This window comes from Parastagonospora nodorum (genome assembly GCF_000146915.1).
Source record: "Parastagonospora nodorum SN15 chromosome Unknown scaffold_5, whole genome shotgun sequence".
Lineage (NCBI taxonomy): Eukaryota > Fungi > Ascomycota > Dothideomycetes > Pleosporales > Phaeosphaeriaceae > Parastagonospora > Parastagonospora nodorum.
The window spans coordinates 309,220-330,456 of record NW_001884553.1 but is presented as its reverse complement, the minus strand read 5'-3'; the positions used below and the strand labels follow the sequence as shown (position 1 = coordinate 330,456).

Here is a 21,237-nt window from a genome sequence, read left to right as displayed (position 1 = left end):
AGGACAATGCACAACTTTGTCAATACGAAGTATCTTGAAAACAATGAATCGTCCATAGTTCTGGTAGAAGGAGACGGGTACATGTCATGATTGTATTGGCGTTCCTATGTGCTCTTCACCTCCTCGCCAGTCCTGTATTTCATACGGGATGCCTGCAGCATGCGTTTGCTGCCACTCTGACACAAGTCCCGACCACAGAGCGTATAGACGCCTGCTAGAGGTGTGTAGAACACGAGAATATGCATCCCTCAGTCTCACAGCTGTTCGATGCCCTCAATCAACCTCTCAAGCCCTTCTTCACCCCCATCCTCCAGCAATCCCTTAACCATGCGCGCCCTGTCATCATTAGTTTCACTCCCCACATGCTCTTAGATTCTGCAACTTACATATTCGCCACGCGACTAATCCCCATACTCTCCTCCAACTCGCTCGACTTAACCTCCGCAGTCTCAATAACCTTCTCCGGCACCTTCGCCAACCTCGCGACGTTCAATCCATAACTCCTATGACTCGTGCCCTCTGCGACTTCATACAAGAACACGACTTCTTTTCCTCCATCACGTTCTTCGAATGACATGTGCACGTTCTTTAACTCGCCGTTGAAGCGATCCTGCAAGCGCGCCAGGTGCTGGTAATGCGTGATGAACAGCGTCAATGCGCCGACGTCGCGAATCACGTAGTCAAGGACTGCTTCAGCGATAGCCACGCCGTCAAACGTACTCGTGCCGCGACCTAGTTCATCAAGGATGATTAATGACCGCGACGTCGCGGAGCGTAGGATGTCAGCCGTTTCGTTCAGTTCGACCATGAACGTCGATTCGCCCTTGAGCATGTTGTCTAGGGCGCCCATGCGCGTAAAGACTGCGTCCAACATGCCCAGTTTCGCTGATTCGGCGGGCACATAGGACCCGATCTGGCCCATGATAGCGATCAAGGCGGCAGAACGCACGTAGCTGGATTTGCCGCCCATGTTTGGGCCGGTGACGAGTAAGGCACGCGTTGCATCTCCGGAGAGATGGACATCGTTGGGGACGTAGGCGTCGAGTAGGAGCTGTTCGACCATGGGGTGGCGGCCGCCAACGATGTCAAGTTCGGTTGTTTCGACGAAGGTTGGCTTGACGTAGCCGGGCTGATTGGCGAGCGTCGCGAGGGAGAGAAGGGCGTCGAGAGTTGCGAGGCTGGAAACGCAATCACGGAGGGATTGGTATTTTGCTGCAATATCGTCTAGAAGACGCTTGAATGCCGTGTCACAGGCTGCTGCTAAGGACTCCTTGTACTGGTCGCGTTCTTGCAGCATGCGTTTGACTTCTGGGGTGTGGAAGCGTAGGGTGGTTTTGGTGGCAGAGATCTGCTGCCATGACGCAGGTACCTTCTTCTCTTCAACGGACTTGCGCTTGACTTCGATGAGGTATTCTATACCAGCGACGGTAACATAGTCGACTTTGGTCTTTCCCAGCTTCGCAGCAGCATCTTTTCGGTGGGTGTTGAGGTCATCTTCGACAGACGCGATGCTGAGCTTCAGGTCGTTGATGTCTTCTGCTTCAAACTCTTCGCGAAAGAAGCCGTACTTGTCGTCGTCTTTCGCAGCCTTCGCGTTGATCTTTTCGAGGAAGCTATTGACATCTTCATAAATCTTCGGCACGTTTGAGACAGCCTCGCTGAGTAGTATCGAGGAGAAGCCACTCTGCTCCGGTGTCTTGGCCGACAGGTATTGGCTTGCGATGTCCTGGAGGATCTGAAGCGCAGCTAGCAACTCGGGTCGGGAGCATTTCTTGTAGTATATCCTGATCAAGACCTTTTCTAAATCTGTCTTGATCTTCCCGAGTAGGAACTTCACTTTATCGACTGCAATGGTATGCTCGCCCTCTTTGAGCTCTTCAACAGCTGCGATGCGCTCTTCGAGTCTCTCTTTATCGATCAATGGTCGGCCGACCCACTTCCTCAGTAGTCGCTGCCCGAAGCGGGTCTTCGTTCTGTCCATGGTCCAGAACAGGCTGCCCTTTGAGGTGTAGTCGGTCTGATTCTGGTAGATCTCCAAACTTGACAAGGTGTTGCCGTTCAAAAGCATGTATGAACGAGCACTAAAGGGCTGGAAGTACTTTGTCAAGTCGAAGACATGCTCCAGTGCGTAGTCGCTCAAGTACGTGATCATAGCTGACAGACATATCGTAACGTGCTCGGAAAGCTGATGTACCTTGTCCAGAATAGCACCCTGTTCAGATCCGCCTTCTTGACTTGACTTCATCTTGTCGGCGTAGAAGTTTGAGATGTGACTGTACGCTTGTGCGGCCATGGTCTTTGGCTTCTCGACCCTCTCCACGCGTGACCTGTCTCCAAAGACATTGGTCTTGCTAGCTGACAGATGGTGGATAAGCTTGTCCGTGTGCTTTGGAAAGATCACCAACAATCAAGAACTCAGCTGGTGCAATGTGGAGCAGCCGCGTCTCGATCTCGCTGCGCATGAAGCCGTCTTCGAAGTCATCGTAGATGATGTCGCCTGTCGCTGGCTGAACAGCCACAAGACCGACCTGTACCTTCTCATCTGTGCCCCAGCCCTTTGCATTCGTCTCTGTGACGCAGAGCAGGTATCCAGTCGCTTGCGCACCTGCAGTTGGGGTCTCGAGGCCTTCTATGTCGTCGACATATGTGCCTTTGGTGTAGAGATTCGTGAGCTTGCGCACAAAGGGAGTGTTCCTGTTGTTTCCAGCTGCTTTCAGCGCCGCGGTTTCGAGCTGGCGTACAACACCGACTTTGTGGTTCGCCTTTACTAGACGCTTCACGTGGACTTGCAGTCGGTGCACGGGGAAGCTTGCGGAGGCGAATCGGTCGTAATGCGCTTCAGACGGATGTTCGTCGTATCTGAACTTGCCCGGTATGCAGACGATCCCCAGCTCTTTGGAGGCCGTCCGCGCGTCTTCGCCAAAGAACTTGAATTTGTACCCGACTTCCATGACAATGACTGTGTCCATATGCTTCCGCTTGATGTCCAAGTACTGCAGCTCCATGGGAGTCAGCTTCGAGGTCTTCTTCGTTGCGGCCCCCTTCCGGCCCTTTGTAGGTTTGGGTGCTGGCTCTTCTTCTTCCTCGTCCTCTTCGCCCTCTCCTTCCTCGCCGTTGCCATTGTCTTCAGAGATGACCTTATTTCTTCTCCGCAGCTCGGCAAAACTGTCAGGCCGGCCTAGTTTCTTCACGAACTTCTCGTGCAGCTTCTCGCGCAGTTTCTGTGTAGCGGCAGCGTCATCCTTCGCGTCGGTCTCGTCTCGTACGACAGGTGACGACGAAAAGAGGAACTTGGACGTCCTCTCTGTGATCTTGGGGGGCTTCGCGGCGTTCAATGTCGTTGCAGATGCGTTTCCGAGCGAAGGTCGCGGTTCGTCGTTTGCTACGCGAACACGCTTGGGAGGCGATGAACGGCCAGCTTCTTCATCCTCGTGCTGCTCATCAATCGAGCGCTTACGAGCAGGGGTCAATTGCCGCGGGGGAGCAATATCTTCGTCTTCGTCGTCGTCGTCGTCTTGGTCTGCGCCATTCGGGACAGCAAGTGCAGCAGGCTTCGGGGGCGCTTTTGGTGTTTGTGAGGGTTTTGGCGTGAAGAAGCTGGAGATTGTCTGTTGCTTGCTCCTCTGAGACAAGCCCTGCGACGATTGGCTACTTTTGGGAGCCATTGTGACTTTTCGTGGGGTGGGTTGTGAAGGTTGGTCGTTGGCGTTGGCGCGGATGGTGACGCGTTAGACGAATCGACGCGCTCGCGTAGTCACGTTGCTCGTCGTCACTTCCGACACAGGACGTACACAGGGAGCCAGGTACCCACTGTGCGTCTCCTGCACAACACAAACTTCACGCCGTGTTCATCATGTCTCAACACAGTTTTCATCGGTGTAATCATGTTCACGCTGCATAGCCCTGTCCCCGTAGATTCGTTATTTGCGCAAACTAATTCGAGCGATTGACCAAAGACACAGGCAAGCTTCACTAGCCAATAGCCCGGTGCCGAAGAAAGCTTATGTAGGGACTGATGAGCATTTGCGAGCCTCCTGTGCTTCACAGAACATCAAAGTCTGTGTAATGTAATCGCAGCGATGAGCCTCAAGCTCCAACAACCCAATCGCTGGCTATCTCCAGCCCCGCAGGACGGCTTATCTCTCTCGGCCAATTGCTACCGCTATCTCTAGGAAGCGCAGCAAGCCAACTCCGCCTATAAACTTCCAACAGGCACACGAGCCGTGATGACGGAGTTTACAAGTACCCGCGTCGTTCTTTTCTCCAGATCCTGGTTCCATCCCGCCAGACGTGCATTAACCTTCCGAAAGCGTCAAAGCGGGCTTCGGGCACGCCATCGGGTTGCGAGGCTGCAGTAGTTTGCCTTAAGTAATGCTCTTCCGCTGGCTAGCTGAGCTTCTTTCCTCTACCACTTTACTTGATAGTCAAAACGAAGCTGGTACGATGGCTTACGGTGCTGGTTCTGTAATGAGGGCGTTCGCGAGTCTCTTGACTCTACAGACGGTGCTGGGAGCACCTTCAGCCCCGATACTGCATGATGGCCAACGTGGAGCTGTGGCTTCGGAAAGCGATATTTGCAGTCATATCGGCATTGAATTGCTGAGACTTGGTGGTAATGCTGCCGATGCCATGGTCGGCACCGTAGCGTGCATTGGAGTGGTGGGCATGTATCACAGTGGTATGACATCAAGACACTCGAATATGAAGTGTATGTTTACTGATGAAATGTAGGCCTTGGTGGAGGAGGCTTCATGCTAATCCGCGCACCCAATGGAACCTACGAGTTCATCGACTTCAGAGAGACAGCACCCGCTGCAGCTTTCGAAGACATGTACAAGAACAACGAACAGGCTAGTCTAACAGGAGGCCTTGCTTCCGGCGTACCAGGTGAAGTCCGCGGCCTCCAGCGTCTGCACGAGAACTATGGAAAGCTACCCTGGGAGACTGTTCTTACTCCCGCCGTCAAAGTCGCTAGAGATGGATGGACAGTCAACCAAGATCTCGTGAACTACATGGCCTCAGCAATCAGCTCAGCCGGCGCAAACTCCTCTTCAAACTTCCTCGTCAACGACCTGGAATTTGCCCTGGACTTCGCGCCCAAAGGCCGTCTCCTCAAGCTCAACGAGACCATTACCAGAAAACGCTATGCCAACACCCTCGAGACCATCGCCAAAGAAGGCCCCGATGCATTCTACTCCGGCCCCATCGCAGAAGCTACCATCAACGCCCTGCGCGCGAAAAACGGCACCATGACCCTCGACGACCTTGCAAACTACACAGTCGCCATCCGTCAACCCTCCACCATAACCTACCGCGACTACAAACTCACCGCCTGCTCCGCCCCCTCAGGCGGCGAAGTCGCCCTCGCCGTCCTCAAAATCATGGAAGGCTACACCTGCGTCGGATCTCCCTCAAACATAAACCTCACCACCCACCGCCTTGACGAATCGATGAAATTCGCCTACGGCATGCGCGCAAACCTCGGCGACCCCTTGTTCCTCAATGGCATTGACGCCTACCAAAACGCCATGATCAGCGCCAAAACCGCCGCAGAAGTCCGGTCAAAAATCGACGACACGCGCACATTCAACACGTCCTACTACGACCCCGAGGGTTTTGAATCACTCGAAACCCCAGGTACAAGCCACGTCGTCACCGCTGATGCGAGCGGTATGTCCATCACCCTCACCACTACCGTCAATTTACTCTTCGGCTCCAAACTCGTCGTCCCAGAGACGGGCATCATCATGAACAACGAAATGAACGACTTCAGCATCCCTGGGACTAGCAACGCGTTCGGCTTCATCCCCTCCCCCGCAAACTACGTGCGCGCGGGAAAACGCCCCTTATCCTCCATCGCCCCCGTCATCGTCGAGCACGCCAACTCCTCTAGCTTAGTAGACGCATTCTACGTCGCCGTCGGTGCCGCCGGCGGGAGCCGCATCATCACCGCCACGATCCAGAACCTGATCCATATACTGGACGGCAATATGAGTGCGCCGCAGGCCCTGGCGCAGCCGAGGATTCACGATCAGCTGGTGCCGGCGCAGGTGAGCTTTGAGTATGGGTTTGATAATGGAACGACGGCGTTTTTGAAGGGACTGGGCGCGAATGTCACGTGGGTTGCGCCGGGGCAGAGTACGGCGCAGGGGCTGAGGAGATTGAGGAACGGGACGTTCGAGGCGGCTGGGGAGCCGAGGCAGAAGAATAGTGGTGGGTTTGTGCTGTGAGGGAAATGGAATGGAGATGGGTTGACCCAGATACTCAATTGAGTCAAGGGCTGCGACAAGATAGGATAATTATTGCATCACATGATCTATCTCGACAAGAGCAGTAGCATTTGAGATTCTTTTGATTCATTGAAAATTTACGGAGACATTCCTGTTCCTAGTACTAGCTGAGTAGAGTCAACCCAAACTCCATGCGCCACTAAGCAGGCACAAAGCCTATGCTGTGTGCATTCAATCGTGCCGCCCATATCCAGCTCAGAAATGCATAACACGTGCGGGGGAATGGGATGGGAAAGGTTTGTTACCTTATGGGCAGATGCTATTACTCGGGTGGGGAATTTTCGCAAAGGGGGGCGTAACGTCGGGCAGGGGTATAATGCCGCCCAAGTCGTGTCAATGGTCCGAGGCGGTCATGCAATGCAACGGATCAGAGCTAATACGCAGTAGGGGTCCATGGGGTGGAGGGGGTTGGTGGGTGGCGGCAGACGAACCTCAACTGTAGGCTGGTTAGCAAAAGCATGGTCATGCGATGATGGTATTTCAAACATACCATGTGGTCCACAATCAATTGTGGCCTTGAAGCGATTCCTGGTGCGAGTCCGATGACCAGCCTTTCATCTGCGTGTGGTAACTTTGAAGTCCCAAAGTTAGCGAGTGTCAACAGATGTAGAGCGGTGGTGATTACATTTCGCTAGCGGTAACGCGGAAGCAGAAAAAAATGAGTCAAGCAGTAATAAGCAATTGGGAAGGGGAGGGAAGGTCGGCTCCTGGCTCTACCGACCCTCTGCAATGCGCTGGGTATCAACGTCGACGCCAGGCTACTTGCGTTGACGCTTGTTTGCTGTGTTGTGAGGCTGTCCTTTGCGTTTTTGGGATTGGGAAGGGGCCGCGCTCTTAGCAGATGATACATACCCGTTGAGATCGCGGTCTAGCTGCATATACTCCTCCGCAGCATCCTTGCCTCCGCGGTTCATCAGGAACTCCATGTAGTGCTGTGCAAGCCCCTTGGAGCCCTCTGGAGATAGGCGGTGTGCCGACTCGTAGACGGCTTTGACACGCGAGTGGGCCTCCTCTTCATCGGTGAACGGCTGTGCGATTTCGAAAGCCAAGTACTTAAGCCAGAAGTCGGGCGAATCGCCAAAGCGCTCGTGCTTTTCCTGGAAGACTTTGCGGGCCTCATCTACGGAGCCCTTGCACTGCCACAGGATTCGGACTTGTTCAGCGGCAAGAATACCACCAATGTGGTTGTCAGAACGCTCAATGTAGTCGTCGAGGAGGCGGACAGCAGCATCGTTGCCTTCGTGGCGACGCTCGATGTTGGCCAAGGAGATGAGCGTCTCCTGGTGTCCGGGAGCCTGGTCAAGAATGGCCACATAGATGTCGCGGGCTATTGACGTACGGCCAAGCTTCTCCTCGAAACGAGCCCAGTTGAGTCGCACAGTCGGGCAGCCGATGGGAACGAAGATACAGCTGGCCTTCGCATAGATGATCCGAGTGTTCTCCTCCTTGCCTTGCGAGTACATCCAGCGCGCATAGCGCAGCCAGAACTCCTCGTACAGAGCGCATATGGACAGACAGCGCTCGTACAAGAATGATGCGCGCTCGAAGTCGCCTTGCTTCTCCTCGAAGTCAAGGTACTTGTGCCAGTTGTCAAGTTCAGACTGCTCGAGCTCCGTAACGTGGAAGTAAGCCCTCTTAATTTCTTGCTCGAAGCTCCAGCGGCTCGAAACGTCTGCCTGAACGCTCGCATAGATGTTGTAATAGTGCTGGCTGATCGCATGTCGGATCTGACGCTCGAGCTCCAAAGGAGCCTTCTCTGGCTGGCCTTGGTTCTCGACCTGGATTTGCTTGTTCAGGGTCTCAAGCAGCTCCGGCTCGGCCAGCTCTTCGACAGGGCGTGAGCCGAGTGCGACAGAGAGCTTCTCGTAGTACTTGGTGAAATAGTAGCTAGGGATGCGGAAGGCGCGGCTGTACAGCTTGGTGGCGTTCGCGTACTCCTGGTTGCGTTCTTCGAACTCGATGTACTTGTCCCAGAACGGATGGTTCTGGAAGTCAAGACCGACAGACTGGGCGCCACGCTCGAAGAGACTGTATTGTCAGTATGGTAATTCCATAAGAGTGCAGGAGCGGGGTGGGGAGAGGGGGTGTGAAGCTTCCTGAAGAAGAACCTTGTCGCAAGATGCGATCCGGACCGCGGACAGTTATCGGAACTTAAACAAGTGCGGTATGTGGTAGTGGGGCAAAGAAAGAGTAACCAAAGCTTCGCGCAGCACGGTTCCAGTAACAGTTGGTCAGGGATGCACCGTGATGCCACCAAGCGCAGGCTGTTCGCTAAGGTGCGATCTGAGTTCCTGTATTCAGGAAGAAAGGCCAGACTTACTCTCGGATGATGTCGGGATCATGGGACGTATCCATCTTGAAGGTACAGTAGTTTGCCCACAGATCGACAGAAGTTGTGACGCAAGAAACACCGCGCTCGTAGACCTGTGTCAACCATTAGCCTCGCTGTCGCAAAGGAGCTACAGTGTGAAGCGCACCATTTCAGCAGTCTCGGTGCCGCCAATAGAGAACTCGAGATCAGCATACTTCTTCCAGTATCCGAAGAAGAGCGGGAACTTTGCGAGGAAGCAGTCATATACGTTGCGAACGAGCTCGATAGCCGACGGGTTTGAGTTCCGGGTGACGCCGCCCTCGAGGTCAGAAGCGCGATTGATCAGAGTCTCCCACTTCTCAAAGTCATCCTCGTCTGCGATCTGCGAAGATATCAGCATGCGCAAAGCGGCGTGGTTGGGCGAAACTTACAACAGCGTCGAGGAGCTTCTTGATCTCACCAGCAGCTTCGTCGCCAGTGTATTGCACATGGGCAATACTGCCTCGACCGATGGCAAGCATTTTTTCGTGAGAACGCAGAAGCGTGTCGCGAGCTTGGCCTGATGATGTTGTCGAGCAGAAATTGCACAATAGAGGGTGCAGAAGTTGAGTGGTTGGAGGTTGGTGAGAGCTGCGGCGCGAACTATGGAAGCTGCGAACGGAGACCGGGCGTGTTGCGGTCCACTTTCCGCTCTAGTCCGCTTAGGCCACCACCACAATCCCACGTGACTGCCGCTCAGCGAAGCTCGTTCACAGCGGAAGGCGAAGACCCTCTTCATGATCAGCTTCAAATCGTTCTTCTACATAGCTTAAGGGGTAAGATGATAGGCTACTGCCGTACTTGACAGCCATGTCGCACTGTATCGTGCCTTGCTGTTCGATCAGTGCTCAAGTACAGGCTCTGTGGACATCTACCGGCAGCCAGAGCAAGCACCCGCAACTGGTTTGCACGTGCTAAGACGGTTTCGTCACGCTTTTGCGGTTCTGTCCACCAATACATAGCAAACTTTGACATCATGATAAATCATCTTCATTCTTGCATACGGCTGTGGCTTTACACTTTCTATCGGGCTGCAAGCAGCCCAGGTATCACTCATCAACAGGCGTCTACTTATTGCTAAAAACCCACACTTGAACAACCAACCGCCCTTGAAACTCCAGTAGTCATTAAACGTCCTCCCCGGCATACCTCAAGCAGCGCTCTCTTCCTTCAAGAACTTCACTGTATCATTCCCGCCGAACGAGAAGGGGCTCTTGCCAACCTCCGGACTGCGCGGGCTGATCGGAAGAGCAAACAATCCATCGTCGTTATCGTCATCCTCCTCCGTCGATACTGGGCCACGAGACTGAAACACGGGCGCTGGCCCAGACAATGCGTTGAGCGAACCCATGCCAGAACTCTGTTGCGCAATGATCGAAGGCGGTGGAATCGCAGCAGCTACTCTCCTCGGCGCCACCGGTTGCTGTGGTGCTTTCGCTGCGAGTGCAGACGGGTTCGCGCCTTTGAACACAGCGAAGGATGAGACCGCAATGTCCGACGATTCGGGTGAGAGGGGATTCGACTGTGGCATGCTACCGCCGGGCGTCAAGTCCTTCTCATTTGTGCTCAGCTTCAAGCCAGCGAGCTTCTCCATCAGTCGGCCTCCGCCGGGCGACCTTGGACTTGTTGGACCAGCTATTGACGGCTCTGTTAGCGAGAGACTGAGGCCGGCCGGGCGTGCGTTGACACCAAAGGTCTGTTCGATCCACTCTTTCTCGTCCACTGCCATTTGTAATCCGATGCCTTCGATATTGTTGCGTGACTCTGCGTCGATTTCTTTCTGCAGGACTTGTAATCGCTTCTTCGCCCAGATGGTGTGGAGTACGCCCTTCTTTCCTGCTGCCCGTGCTGACGCTCCTAATTCAGGAGGGAACAGGGCAGGCAATGGGTTCGTCTGCCAGACAACAGGTGGCTTGGTCTTGTCCTCAGGCCGGAGGGAAAGTGACACTATTGTGGGTACAGCCACGCCAGGTGGTAGCAGGAAGTACATGCGATTCACATCGTTGGCGGGTTGATCGTTGGCAGGCAAGACTCTGGTGCTGCCTTCCCATGATATATGCCAGTCCCCGCGAACCCCGCGCGTTGTGTCGTCGTCTTCCCATTCCACCATCAGGATCTTGGTACCCTCTGTAGCGTTGGCATGGCCGGCTTCGTACTCGTAGCGGGCGAGCGCATTTGTGCTGGAAATGCTAGGAGATTCGACCTCGTCCTTCACTGGAACCCTCGTGGCCGTGTCTACAGCTGTGAACGGAATGTTGGCCATTGCGGTGTGAAATGATGTCGAAAGCGCGTTACTGGCGTCGCCGCGTGTACAAAAGGGTGGGGGCGGGTATGATGTCTAGGCGCAAGGTTAATCAGGAACACGCAAATTGGCAGTCGTATGCGGCCCGTGAGCGACGGCTTCCGCTATGGCAGAACTCAATTTCGAACTACAGCACTTTAGCACGTGTGAATGAACATACATACCGTGTGCAACCGAAGCTCGGAAGGGTAAGAACCCAATAGCCTGAAGCTATGCGTACTGTCTTCGAATTGTCCAGTGCGGCGAGACCAGTCATTTGTGGCTGTGTTCCCCTCACATCCCGCTGTCAACCCCAACTCTGATGGAATGCCTTGCCGAGTCGACGTTGTTTGCGGCACAGTCGAGACTCTGTCTGCTTCGCCTGCATTTGATGTTGCTGCTAAAATTAGTGCCAGGCTCATCGCTGGCCGGAGAGAGTTTGTCAGCGCCAGTCGTGGTAGCCTCACCCCGTGTTAGCCAATCACATCTGCATGATGCACAAAGAAGGCGTTGTTGGTTGCGAGCGTCTCGCCCGTTTCATCTTGAATTCTTCTGGAGCTATCAAGCTCATACTTGGCCCCCTAATTACTATACAATGTAGAATGGGTGCTGCACTAGCGTTCCCATTGCCCCCTTTTCAGTTCCAGGCGCTGCCAGGGGAGAGCAAGCACCGAGTCCAGCCGTGATCATGATGTTCCTCCTACGCCATGCTACTGCGCCGTGCAGATGCTGATGATGATGCCGAAATTACAAAATGGGTATAATGCGATCGCGATGATAATATGTGCAAGAAAAAGGAAAGCGCTGTTGGCGCGTTTGAAAGAAGGTGGCCGCAAAGATGGCCAAACAGACCAGGATGCTTTTCCAGCAGCTGAGCTGACACTTCATATCAACAAGAAGTCCCAGCCCTTCTGGAGCATCGTGTCCCGCCAGTGGACACTCTGAATGATACCCTTTGCGAGGTTGTTGTCGTTGACACTCCAGACTTCGCTGAGGAGTTCCTTGACTCTTCCGAAAGAACCAAACTCTGCGGTCTCGCCCATTTGGTTGGCGCGCTGAGAGAACATGGTGCGGAAAGGCGAGTCTGGGAGTGCAACTGATCCGGCCACAAGAAGTGGCCAGACGAGGGAGCGGTCGAAGCCGTTGGGTCCAACAGGAATGTACTCCATGGCCTTGCAGAAGGCGTTCACCAAGTTGATGCTGCTTTGCTGTGTGCGGTCGAAGCCAGGAACGAGACTGCACAAGTAGATGCGGGCCGCAAGGCGGAAAACCGCAGTCATGTTCTTGCGAAGCTGCCTTGGGAGAAGGTCGCCAGTTGAGGAAATGGCCGAGTTGAGCGAACCATGGGGCGGCTCCGTCAGGCTGATTTGCTCACCAAGGAGCTGGATGTGTTGGCACAGTTGTGACTGGTCCATGTTCTCGAGCTTCAGTGCCTCAAGGCAGGCAATCTCTGAAATCAAGTACATGATCCGGTCTTCACAGCCCATGAGCTCTGCCAGGCCAGAGGGAGCGTCTGCAATAAGCTGCTCACGGTAGGTATCGGCAAAGGATGGAGTCTTGCCCAGCATCGTTGCACCGAGGATGTCGATCCAGGCAGCCAAGGTCATGTTGAAGGGAGGCTGCGAGTGCGCAGTTCCGTTCATTGACACCATCTGGTTTGGAAGGTCAAGCTTGTGGATCAAACTCTGAACTGCCAGGAAATGCTGGTGCCACGGAATATCTTGAAGGCCATCGTCGATGCGCCCAACTGAGCAGGGCATGAAGATCATACCGAGAGTAGCCTCGAGAGTCTGTGCGTGCAAGCTGTCGCTGTAAAGAGACATGGTGAGCTGTTCGACACCGGCGTATCGGTTGCGCAGGACATCTTGGTCGATCTGTCCTTGTAGTCCGAGTGTCGTCTTCATGTGCAGAGCGGCGACGCTCAGGCAGCAATGCTGATAGGCTTTGTTAATTTCCAGCGCAGGCATGATGACATCCGCGCGTGCTGAACCAGGCTGGTTGGCCTCGAGGACGGGGTATATCAAGGGCAAGACGTTGTCGACAAAGTGAGAAAGGAGATGTTGATCGCAAGCGTCAACTTGCACAACAGGATTGTGCGATGGACTGAACGATCCGTGGTTGGTGTAGTCAAAGAATGGAATCTCGAGTGGCTCCTCTGCGAAGGACTCACGGTGGCTCTCGAAGTAGTCTTGTTGGACCCAGTTGTCTGTTGCGTATCCTCCGACAGCTGGTGGGGTCTGGTAATGACTGAAGGTCGAGATGGTTGAGTCTCGGCGAGTTGGGATGTCGTTGATGAACATCTGGCTCTCGGTCTTGATGTCGATCTCGAATGGCGCAAACTGCCCAGGGTGTGGGAAGGAAGGCGCGAACATTGGGGGAGGCATCGCAGCGTTGTAGAAGTCTGGCGTCGAAGTGTTGAAGTTGTAGTCCAGCGAGTTTTGCGAATCCACTGAAGGCGCACGAGTGCATGTGATGCCGTCTGAGAAGGTATCGGCTGTTTGCATTGAGTGGCACAGGCTTGGTGGGGTGTTTGTGCCTATTGTGACGCCTTGTGCGCTCTTCTCGTTGAGCTTGGTGCGCTTGATGATGTTCTTAATCACCTCCTTTTGGTTTCGCCTCTGCTCATTGTTGCTCCACCACATTGGTCGCTTGTATTCGCACTTGAGACCGAGATGTTTGCAGGCGCGGCAGGAAGACTTTCCTTCATCGCACTTCTTCCGTCGTAGGCGGCATGTAAAGCACCCTGCGCTTCCCGTTAGCTACATGTCAAAGCGCGGGATCCCTGCATGAGAGATTTAGGACTAAAGGGTACCTGTTCTTGAGCGACGATGCATTTTCGCGGCAGCTTGCTTAGCTGAGTTGGCAGCGTTTGTTGTTCCCACCATGGATGTGGACTGTTTGCCAGTTGATGTGGGTGCGGTTGAGGAGGACATGGACACTTGAAGTACTCGGATCCAGAGATGTGGTAGATGAAAGAAGCTAGTAAACACGGCAATAACGACCAATGCAAAAGACGGGAAGGACAAGGATGGCGGGCTCGATTAAAGGTTAGCTCGACCAGCGAGATTAATGTGAATGAGAGAAGAGAGCCAAATTTGCCTTGTCGTAATGATAGAGCCCAAGGTGGGCGAGCAAAGTACCTTATATCTGCCAAAACGGTACAGACTTAGCACACTTCGCTCGAGCTATTCTTGGAGTACGTACTGCTAGACCGGGTGGTAGTCCAACGAGAATGAACGCCATGGTGCATGGCTACACTGCGTGATTGGCCGTAGCGGGATTACCCTGCAGCCGAGAGGTGACTTTTGGGGTCATTTTTGATTATGGCTATTTTGGGGGCTGCTGCTCACTTAACCGCCAGACCAGAGCCAATCGTGGGCATGGCTCCACAACGCATACATATCTGTACGGCTATCGATCTGTGCGCCCCGCAACACCTTTAGCAGGTTAATCGACTCTTTTAGTGCTAGACACAGCAGGGCCCATGCTGGATGGTGACATTGGACGTGCCTTGATCTGCTTCCGCCCCAACCTCGTCACCATCCGATGTATCCAAGAACAGCCTAGGAAACACTTGCAGCGGCTCGATAACTGGCCGTCCCGAACGTTGTTGGTGGTCTGTCCGTGTGCACATGCAGATCGCTGAGGCGTATGCCAAGGTAAGGTATGGAGAGGTGATTCTGCATCCAGATATGTGGGCGTTTGACCACACGAATCTCGTCTCTTCAACAGCTTCGACACGAGGGTCACACGGTGAGTCGTAGGACGGGCTGTGTGCGCAGCTTCGGTCCATTCGCTTGTACTACAGGTACTTTAGCCAAGTACCGTGGACAACGGGGCAAGCTAGAGAAGGCCCAATTCACAGTCGAGAACTGTCGTGCACATTTCCACTGGTGGAAAGAGCTAACGAGGCGGGCGAGGAAGAACCGCATGATGGACCGAACGGGGCAGGTCGGTTGACCAGGACTTCCGAGCTGCACACGCTTTTCGACTGGGCGGGCTGGCGTGCACATGCAGAAGCGAGCTTGAAGCGTGGCATCACACGCTGAGTGGTGAGCCCTTGCGTGATAAGCTTTGTGCGCGATCCAATGAACGTGGTCAAAGTGCTAGTGTACACTGCGGGGCGCCTTGGCCATCTCGACATGGGTATCTAGAAAGTGTTGGTTGGTCCTTTTATAGCTCGCAAATTTACCTTCGGTCCTCGAGAAAATGGTCCATAATTAACCTCGCAGTCGTGGAGCTCGATGCGCAACGGTCATTGGGTACCGGCAGCCAGAGACCAATACTTCGTAGTCCACAAATGGGACATGTCCTTGACCTTACACGGCATCTTCTCGGCTAGGATCCATCTCACCTGACAACGTGAAGTTTATGCTGCTACTATGTACCCGCGGGAGCCGTGTCCGATGCTCTGGAGCTGTTGAGCTTGACGAGCGCACTAGATGCGAAATTTGATATTGCGATTCTTGACATCCTTTTGATAGCCATGTCGTTTTGCCGGCGCAATTTCTCTTCGGCATCCAAGAGAAGAAGCAGTTCTCGTGCTCCACCGGCATGTCGGCATGACCACGTCACCTGGGCACGCTGTTGATGCGGCTCGCGACGGATTGTGACATGCGAGCGTTGAAGCGGAGCAACGAGCTTCCTACAAGGAAGCATTTTTGCATCCCGGGGCAGTACGAGGAATGAGTTGCGGTGTAAGAGTCGTTAATCGTGTAACAAGGCATCCTGACCACCTGATTCGCCTCCAGGTTTTACGCCTAGAGCGACCGATCCACCTAGGAGTCACAAGGTCGGTGGTCTTCGAACCCAGGAACCGGATAGGGTCGCATTTGCATTCGGTCACGGGTTTCGGGTCCGCAGAAGCACGAGAAGCCTCGTGGTTGTAGTTGAAGCTCGGTGCGACATGGTCTGTTCTGCGCAGCTGGACCGTCGAGCTGGAAGCTTTTACCATATGACGATGGCCGGGAGCATCGCGCGACGGGTCTTAGCATTCTCCAGGAGCACGAGATGTGACGAGCGCTGTAGATACCCTTGACCAACGTGCGCCGTGGGTCCCAACGATAATTGTGCCTATGTGCTATGTACTGTGGTAGGGGCGTGCAATGCTGCTTTCTCGGCCTGAGCCCTGGAGTGGAGTCCAGCCTCGATGCTCCCGCCCGAGTCTAAGTTCGCACGGACACGGTATACCCGTCCACTCATCAACCAAACTATCATTGAAGCCCAACCACCACGGGCAGGGAAGAACCTGGACAGTCACGCTTAACCAGTAGTCTTCTTCATGCGACTCGAAAGACTCCAATGTGTACCATTGCGAATTTCATTGCGCCTCAGGGGATCCCAGCGAATCGAAAGCTGCGCCGTGCATAAGGTGGACTGGTTGGATCTGCGCAGCTTCGAGGCTCCTTTCAAGGCACACGATGATCGCCTCCCGAAGTAGCTTCTTAGATCATATGCAGCGCGGTCAAAACGGTGTGAAAGCCGTGCACTACGTACCCATGCATAGACCCTTGCAGACCCTAACGTGGAGATGCTAATGATAGCTAAATTGCTTGATTCAGACTCTTAGTGTGCTTATCGGCAGCCAATGGGATCCTTCACATGCACTTCGTCCCGCCCGCCTACGAGTCCAGCGCTTCCAGCGTGAGCCCGCCACATGTATGGTGGACGCCAGATCACATTGCAGCAGGAAAGCCCCGCTATCAACTTACAAGCGCTCTGGTAAAAGCACCGCTGCGTCCGATCCTTTCTTTGGAAACGTTTGACAACTATACACACATTTGCCATGCTACGGATATCCTCTTAGAATCGTCGTCAAACATCTGAACGACAGGTATTCCCGGACCTTGAGCGCTTGCGCGCACCAGTACCGTGATCATGGTGAGTTTTGACTTTGTGAATTAGCTGTAAGCTTGGTACTCACTTCCATGTAGCAGGCCATGACACCAATTACTCCTTTGGAGCCGGGTGTAGAGATGTTTCAGAGGGCAAAGACACAATCGTTCTTTTCCTCTGCTTTGACAGCTCGCTCGTCCCTCGAACGCCCGGTCTCCCACATTAGCGTTGCATACACCGATATCGAAGATGACGACAGTGAATTCGAGGAGTATAGTGGATCTTCAGTGCGTTGGACCATTACTATACCGAAACTTTGTGAGCTGACCAGTGGGACAGAGCGACAACCGACGAAGTCAAACAACCATCTCAACCTTCGAAGAAGTCCAGACACCAGCTGATGAGATACGGCCGCAGTTTGCGTACTGGCATGCTCGAAAATCTGTGGAAGGTCCCAAGGGACCACATCTGTTTCGTGCGTCGGTTTCTTCGAACGACTTCGACTATGCGTTACAAATGTCGCCACTCCTCCCGAAAGAGCCACCATCGCGTTTCCCGACGTCTTTCAGAGAGGCCACCCCAGAGACCGTAGTACCTCAGCGCGAATACAACAACATCGCCCTTGCTGTAGCACATCTGGACAACGCGGAAGTGCGTGGTTGGGACCCTCTCGCGATGTAGCCACTTGGATGTATCAAAATGGCTTCGAGGATGATGTTATCGACCAAAGTTCGTCACCCACGACCATCACTGGCGCGGTCCTACTAGATCTGCAATTTCGATGATCTTAAAGAGCTAGAAATCCCAGTCATTTGGGCAAGCGACACCAACTGTGGCATCAGATCGATTCTCTGCGCAACGCTGATGGCCTGTTATCTCCAGTAGCACCCGCCCCAATTCCTACGCCCTTTGAAGATATAGATCGTCCTTGCACAGAGGCAAGAAGTAGGTCAAAGAGCAAGAACAGGAAACAAGTAAACCGTGACAAGTCCCAAGGCCGTCCGATGCGACACGTAATGGACGATGGCATCACCCCTGCCCATTCGGTCTCCATTGTGGCCATCGAACAATTGCTACCCAAGCCGCACACGTGCGCAAAAGGAGAACGATGCGCAAAGTGGAGGAAGCAGCAGCGTCAACTGGCTAGGCTTCAACAAGAGCATGGATTTCCCATCTCACCTGAAAAGGGTGGCCACATCTTCATTGCTGGAGACCCTGGTAACGCGCAAACAGCTGGTCGGGCTGTCGAGAACGTTCATCGTCTTACATCGGAGTCCGCTCCTTCTCTGATCGTTCCATCTGTGGTAGCATCGTCCGATCTCCTGGGTCCTAGTCAGCTCCCTGACTTTACTTTGCAAGATCTCCAGGAAGTAGAGAAGCGCGATCCGCAGGACAATGTACGACAGTTCCTCTCGCTGCAAGGGCTGGAACAACCGTACAGCAGTGCTACACCAATCGAAGCACCCCCAACCCCCCCGATGGAACTTTTCCCACCTCGTCCATTCCTGGTGATACCGGCAGCAACAGCACAACCCAGAGGTTTCAGCGTTCTCCGCATCGACATCGGCGCATACGACAAGGTCTTTCGACCACTTCAGTTCACCAAATCCATGCTATGCACGCACCAGAATTCGTACCAGCACCGCATGCTAATCTCAAGAGCCTTGCCCAAGCTCACAATCCCAGGACCTCGCTCTGCATCTGCCCAACCGTATGGCAACCCACGCCATCTTGCCCCACAAGCTTCGCACGTGGCACCCGACACCGCCTTTTCTCCATGTCGCACGACTTCTCCCGGCGGTGTCTACCGATTCGGTACACCATTCTCCGAGATGGATGTTCCAGTAACGGTCGTTCCTACCGAGCCTGTGTCTCGTGACACAAGCCAGTCCGTGCCGCCCAACATGCAGTACAAGATCCAAATCCAGAGGGGTGGCTCGCGACACGACCGACGACGTCCCTCGTTGCCCATGCCAGCGCTTAATGAGAACCAGGTGTTCAGCCCACAGGTCGCCCACTCGGACGACGAGACCCTGCACGGAACACAGTTCTCTGACGACAGTGCCAAGTCATCCCCAACCAAGGGAGCGTCGAGGTCATTTGACGGCGAAGCTGCAGACTCTGTACCTCCGCTGCCCAAGGGAGGTTTCGCATACAAGGGCGTCAACCATCACGGCTGGATGAAGAAGCGTCGCACCAAGATGTTGCGACATGAGTGGCAGGACCACCACTTCCGCCTCCAGGGCACAATGCTTGCCATGCATCCCAACGAACTCCCTTCCTCGTCTGCTCTGCAGACCATTGACGTGGACGATTACGCGGTCGCCTGCTCGTCACTTGCGTCCAACAAGCTCTCTGCCAGGTTCAAGGCCCTCAAGCTGTCAGCTGGCCACCACAAGGAGAAAGAACAGATTGCGCAGCCCAACTTTGAGTTCTCAGCTCGTTCCTACTGCGCCCAGGCAAGGGCGACAATCAGGAAAGTCATGCCCAATGGCAAGGTTCACCACTTTGCTGTCAAGGGCCGTGACGAGCGCATCGACTGGATGCGTGAGCTTATGTTGGCCAAGGCCCTCAAAGCCAAAAGCCGACGGCTACGAGGTCAACGTCAACGGCATGGACGTTTGATCACGTGTACCAACCTCTATTTCCTTTCGGTCATTGTGTTTTTTTTTTTCAGCAAGCGAGCGGGCGTTTTTGACTTTCCTGCAACTGCCATTCTCCTCTCTTTTGCACTGCACTCTCCGGAGTGCTCATGATCGCCATTATACCCTTTACAGTATCCCTTAATCAGTTTTGTATATCTGCCTTCGCATCTCTCATTTTTACTCTAGCACAGCATCTTTTAACCTTCACTACATCTAAAGACTTGGACACTAAGAAGAACCGCAAGGTTCGGGACGACACGGAATACACGAAGATTTTTTGGCATGGTAATGGATCAAGTTGGGGATGCGTGGTGCTAGCAATTAATTCTCACGCTCATTGCGCTTTGGTGCAGCAGAGAACCTTCTTTGTCCACACCAAAGAAAAGCTGTAGTCTAGGTTGGGTTGGGAATAGGTTTCGGGAGTCGGTTGGGACACATATAGGTACACATATGAATGAAATGAGATCATTACAAAAATACTTCTCTCCTCTCTCCACTGTTAAACGTGCCATCTCGCATGTGCAAGCGATGTCTCTTCTCAGCCTCACATGCATACAACCAGTCACGTATTACACAGCTAATAGTTACACGAACCCACAAATCCTCGCAACACAAACTTCCCTTCCCAGCATAATCGTTCCACAACCCAAAGCCCGCAAATTTACCCTCCCAACTCATCCCATCCCTCCCCGTAACACACCACACGATATTAATCCCGCATTTCCGCCTCCGCATGAAACGATCCCGCTCACTTCCCATCCTTCCTGCTCGTCTGCGCAGTTAAGGTTCCTGCATAAACCGTTGAGAAACAGCCCCAATGTCGCTTACGCCAGCACTATTTGTCAGGCTGTCGCTTGCGAAACCCAAGGGATCCAACACGTCGGTAACCGATATGCAACCCCAATTTACAGGTTTGGGTGTTGATTAGGCAGTGCAGTTAGTTTATTCGAAACTCTTGGGAGAGGTGGGTTTGGGGCGACATCCAGCTGCTTGGGTAGATAATTACTGCCACTGATTTAGCGCATGATTCCGATCGCAGGTCGCAATGTATATCGCCAAGTGACCCAGGACATATCTCGACTTAGTGACTCGGACGCTGCATTATCGTGATGCGCAAAATTGTTTGATGCCACGAACACGCTGGCCCGCCCGTATGGGGTAGGTGACCCGGCGCGGACTTGACAGCTGTCTAGTACCAGAACACATCACACATGACACGACAATGCAGACACCCGCTGTCAAAATCGGAGATTGTCCTTGGTGATGGGTTGCGGTGTGATGTGGTTTTTTTCGGAAATTGGGTTCGATAGTCTAGGTGACGCGTGATGGGGCGTGTGGCATGTGACGAGGGAAAACGTGCAAGTAACAGCGGGAGAGACGGTGATGGAGGGTGAATGTCGTACGGTACCTGGAGCTAGGAAAGGAGGTGTTGGAGGTAAGACCGCTGATGCAATATGCAATGGTGGGGTTTTGACTTCACGTGTAGATTTTGATTTCGCTTTCGTGGTTGCAAAAGATGTCACGGTGAGATAGCATGGGGCGATAGTTGAAAGACTCATTCATTGAGAGGTAAATATACAGAAAAGAGACAAGTCATCCCTCACAGGACGAGACAACCAGCCAAGCTCAGCTCGAGTTCCAACACATATGCAAAGACTGAGCACGAGAGCGATGTAACAAATGTACAGGTCCGCCAGCACCAGGTTCGAGACGAAGATGTTGTCAAAGTTCTGGCGTTGATCGTTGAAGGCGGATGGAAGAAGAGAAGTAAAGGTTCCCACCGACGGGCAAGTAGAAGAGGCGGCAGTCGATCAGCTCAAGAGCACATTGCGTTCA

At 53.6% G+C, this 21,237-nt stretch overlaps 11 protein-coding genes across 11 annotated transcripts; 4 read left to right on the top strand and 7 right to left on the bottom strand.

The window, feature by feature from the left end:
• Positions 1–254: 254 nt before the first annotated feature.
• On the bottom strand, positions 255–3,665 carry SNOG_03496 (hypothetical protein; the record flags this gene model as incomplete). Its single annotated transcript, XM_001794005.1, has 3 exons — positions 255–336; positions 387–2,355; positions 2,402–3,665. The coding sequence occupies 3 exons, from the start codon at positions 3,663–3,665 to the stop codon at positions 255–257; spliced, it is 3,315 nt and encodes a 1,104-aa protein (XP_001794057.1).
• A 964-nt stretch (positions 3,666–4,629) lies between these two features.
• Positions 4,630–6,061, top strand: SNOG_03494 (hypothetical protein; the record flags this gene model as incomplete). Its single annotated transcript, XM_001794004.1, has 3 exons — positions 4,630–4,678; positions 4,732–5,994; positions 6,018–6,061. 3 exons carry the CDS (start codon positions 4,630–4,632, stop codon positions 6,059–6,061), a joined length of 1,356 nt encoding a protein of 451 aa, XP_001794056.1.
• A 278-nt stretch (positions 6,062–6,339) lies between these two features.
• SNOG_03493 (hypothetical protein) lies at positions 6,340–9,122 on the bottom strand (the record flags this gene model as incomplete). The annotated part of the gene is made up of 6 exons (XM_001794003.1): positions 6,340–6,726; positions 6,781–6,841; positions 7,143–8,318; positions 8,611–8,714; positions 8,768–8,983; positions 9,033–9,122. 6 exons carry the CDS (start codon positions 9,120–9,122, stop codon positions 6,664–6,666), a joined length of 1,710 nt encoding a protein of 569 aa, XP_001794055.1. The 3' UTR covers positions 6,340–6,663.
• A 668-nt stretch (positions 9,123–9,790) lies between these two features.
• Positions 9,791–10,903, bottom strand: SNOG_03492 (hypothetical protein; the record flags this gene model as incomplete). The annotated part of the gene is made up of 1 exon (XM_001794002.1): positions 9,791–10,903. The coding sequence occupies one exon, from the start codon at positions 10,901–10,903 to the stop codon at positions 9,791–9,793; it is 1,113 nt and encodes a 370-aa protein (XP_001794054.1).
• An 87-nt stretch (positions 10,904–10,990) lies between these two features.
• On the bottom strand, positions 10,991–11,198 carry SNOG_03491 (hypothetical protein; the record flags this gene model as incomplete). Its single annotated transcript, XM_001794001.1, has 2 exons — positions 10,991–11,069; positions 11,107–11,198. 2 exons carry the CDS (start codon positions 11,196–11,198, stop codon positions 10,991–10,993), a joined length of 171 nt encoding a protein of 56 aa, XP_001794053.1.
• A 607-nt stretch (positions 11,199–11,805) lies between these two features.
• Positions 11,806–13,563, bottom strand: SNOG_03490 (hypothetical protein; the record flags this gene model as incomplete). Its single annotated transcript, XM_001794000.1, has 1 exon — positions 11,806–13,563. The coding sequence occupies one exon, from the start codon at positions 13,561–13,563 to the stop codon at positions 11,806–11,808; it is 1,758 nt and encodes a 585-aa protein (XP_001794052.1).
• Positions 13,564–14,613: 1,050 nt separating this feature from the next.
• On the top strand, positions 14,614–14,881 carry SNOG_03489 (hypothetical protein; the record flags this gene model as incomplete). Its single annotated transcript, XM_001793999.1, has 2 exons — positions 14,614–14,674; positions 14,739–14,881. 2 exons carry the CDS (start codon positions 14,614–14,616, stop codon positions 14,879–14,881), a joined length of 204 nt encoding a protein of 67 aa, XP_001794051.1.
• Positions 14,882–15,240: 359 nt separating this feature from the next.
• On the bottom strand, positions 15,241–15,580 carry SNOG_03488 (hypothetical protein; the record flags this gene model as incomplete). The annotated part of the gene is made up of 2 exons (XM_001793998.1): positions 15,241–15,275; positions 15,310–15,580. 2 exons carry the CDS (start codon positions 15,578–15,580, stop codon positions 15,241–15,243), a joined length of 306 nt encoding a protein of 101 aa, XP_001794050.1.
• A 1,048-nt stretch (positions 15,581–16,628) lies between these two features.
• SNOG_03487 (hypothetical protein) lies at positions 16,629–16,800 on the bottom strand (the record flags this gene model as incomplete). Its single annotated transcript, XM_001793997.1, has 2 exons — positions 16,629–16,689; positions 16,742–16,800. 2 exons carry the CDS (start codon positions 16,798–16,800, stop codon positions 16,629–16,631), a joined length of 120 nt encoding a protein of 39 aa, XP_001794049.1.
• A 60-nt stretch (positions 16,801–16,860) lies between these two features.
• On the top strand, positions 16,861–17,437 carry SNOG_03486 (hypothetical protein; the record flags this gene model as incomplete). The annotated part of the gene is made up of 2 exons (XM_001793996.1): positions 16,861–17,043; positions 17,096–17,437. 2 exons carry the CDS (start codon positions 16,861–16,863, stop codon positions 17,435–17,437), a joined length of 525 nt encoding a protein of 174 aa, XP_001794048.1.
• A 335-nt stretch (positions 17,438–17,772) lies between these two features.
• On the top strand, positions 17,773–19,512 carry SNOG_03485 (hypothetical protein; the record flags this gene model as incomplete). The annotated part of the gene is made up of 1 exon (XM_001793995.1): positions 17,773–19,512. The coding sequence occupies one exon, from the start codon at positions 17,773–17,775 to the stop codon at positions 19,510–19,512; it is 1,740 nt and encodes a 579-aa protein (XP_001794047.1).
• Positions 19,513–21,237: the final 1,725 nt, after the last annotated feature.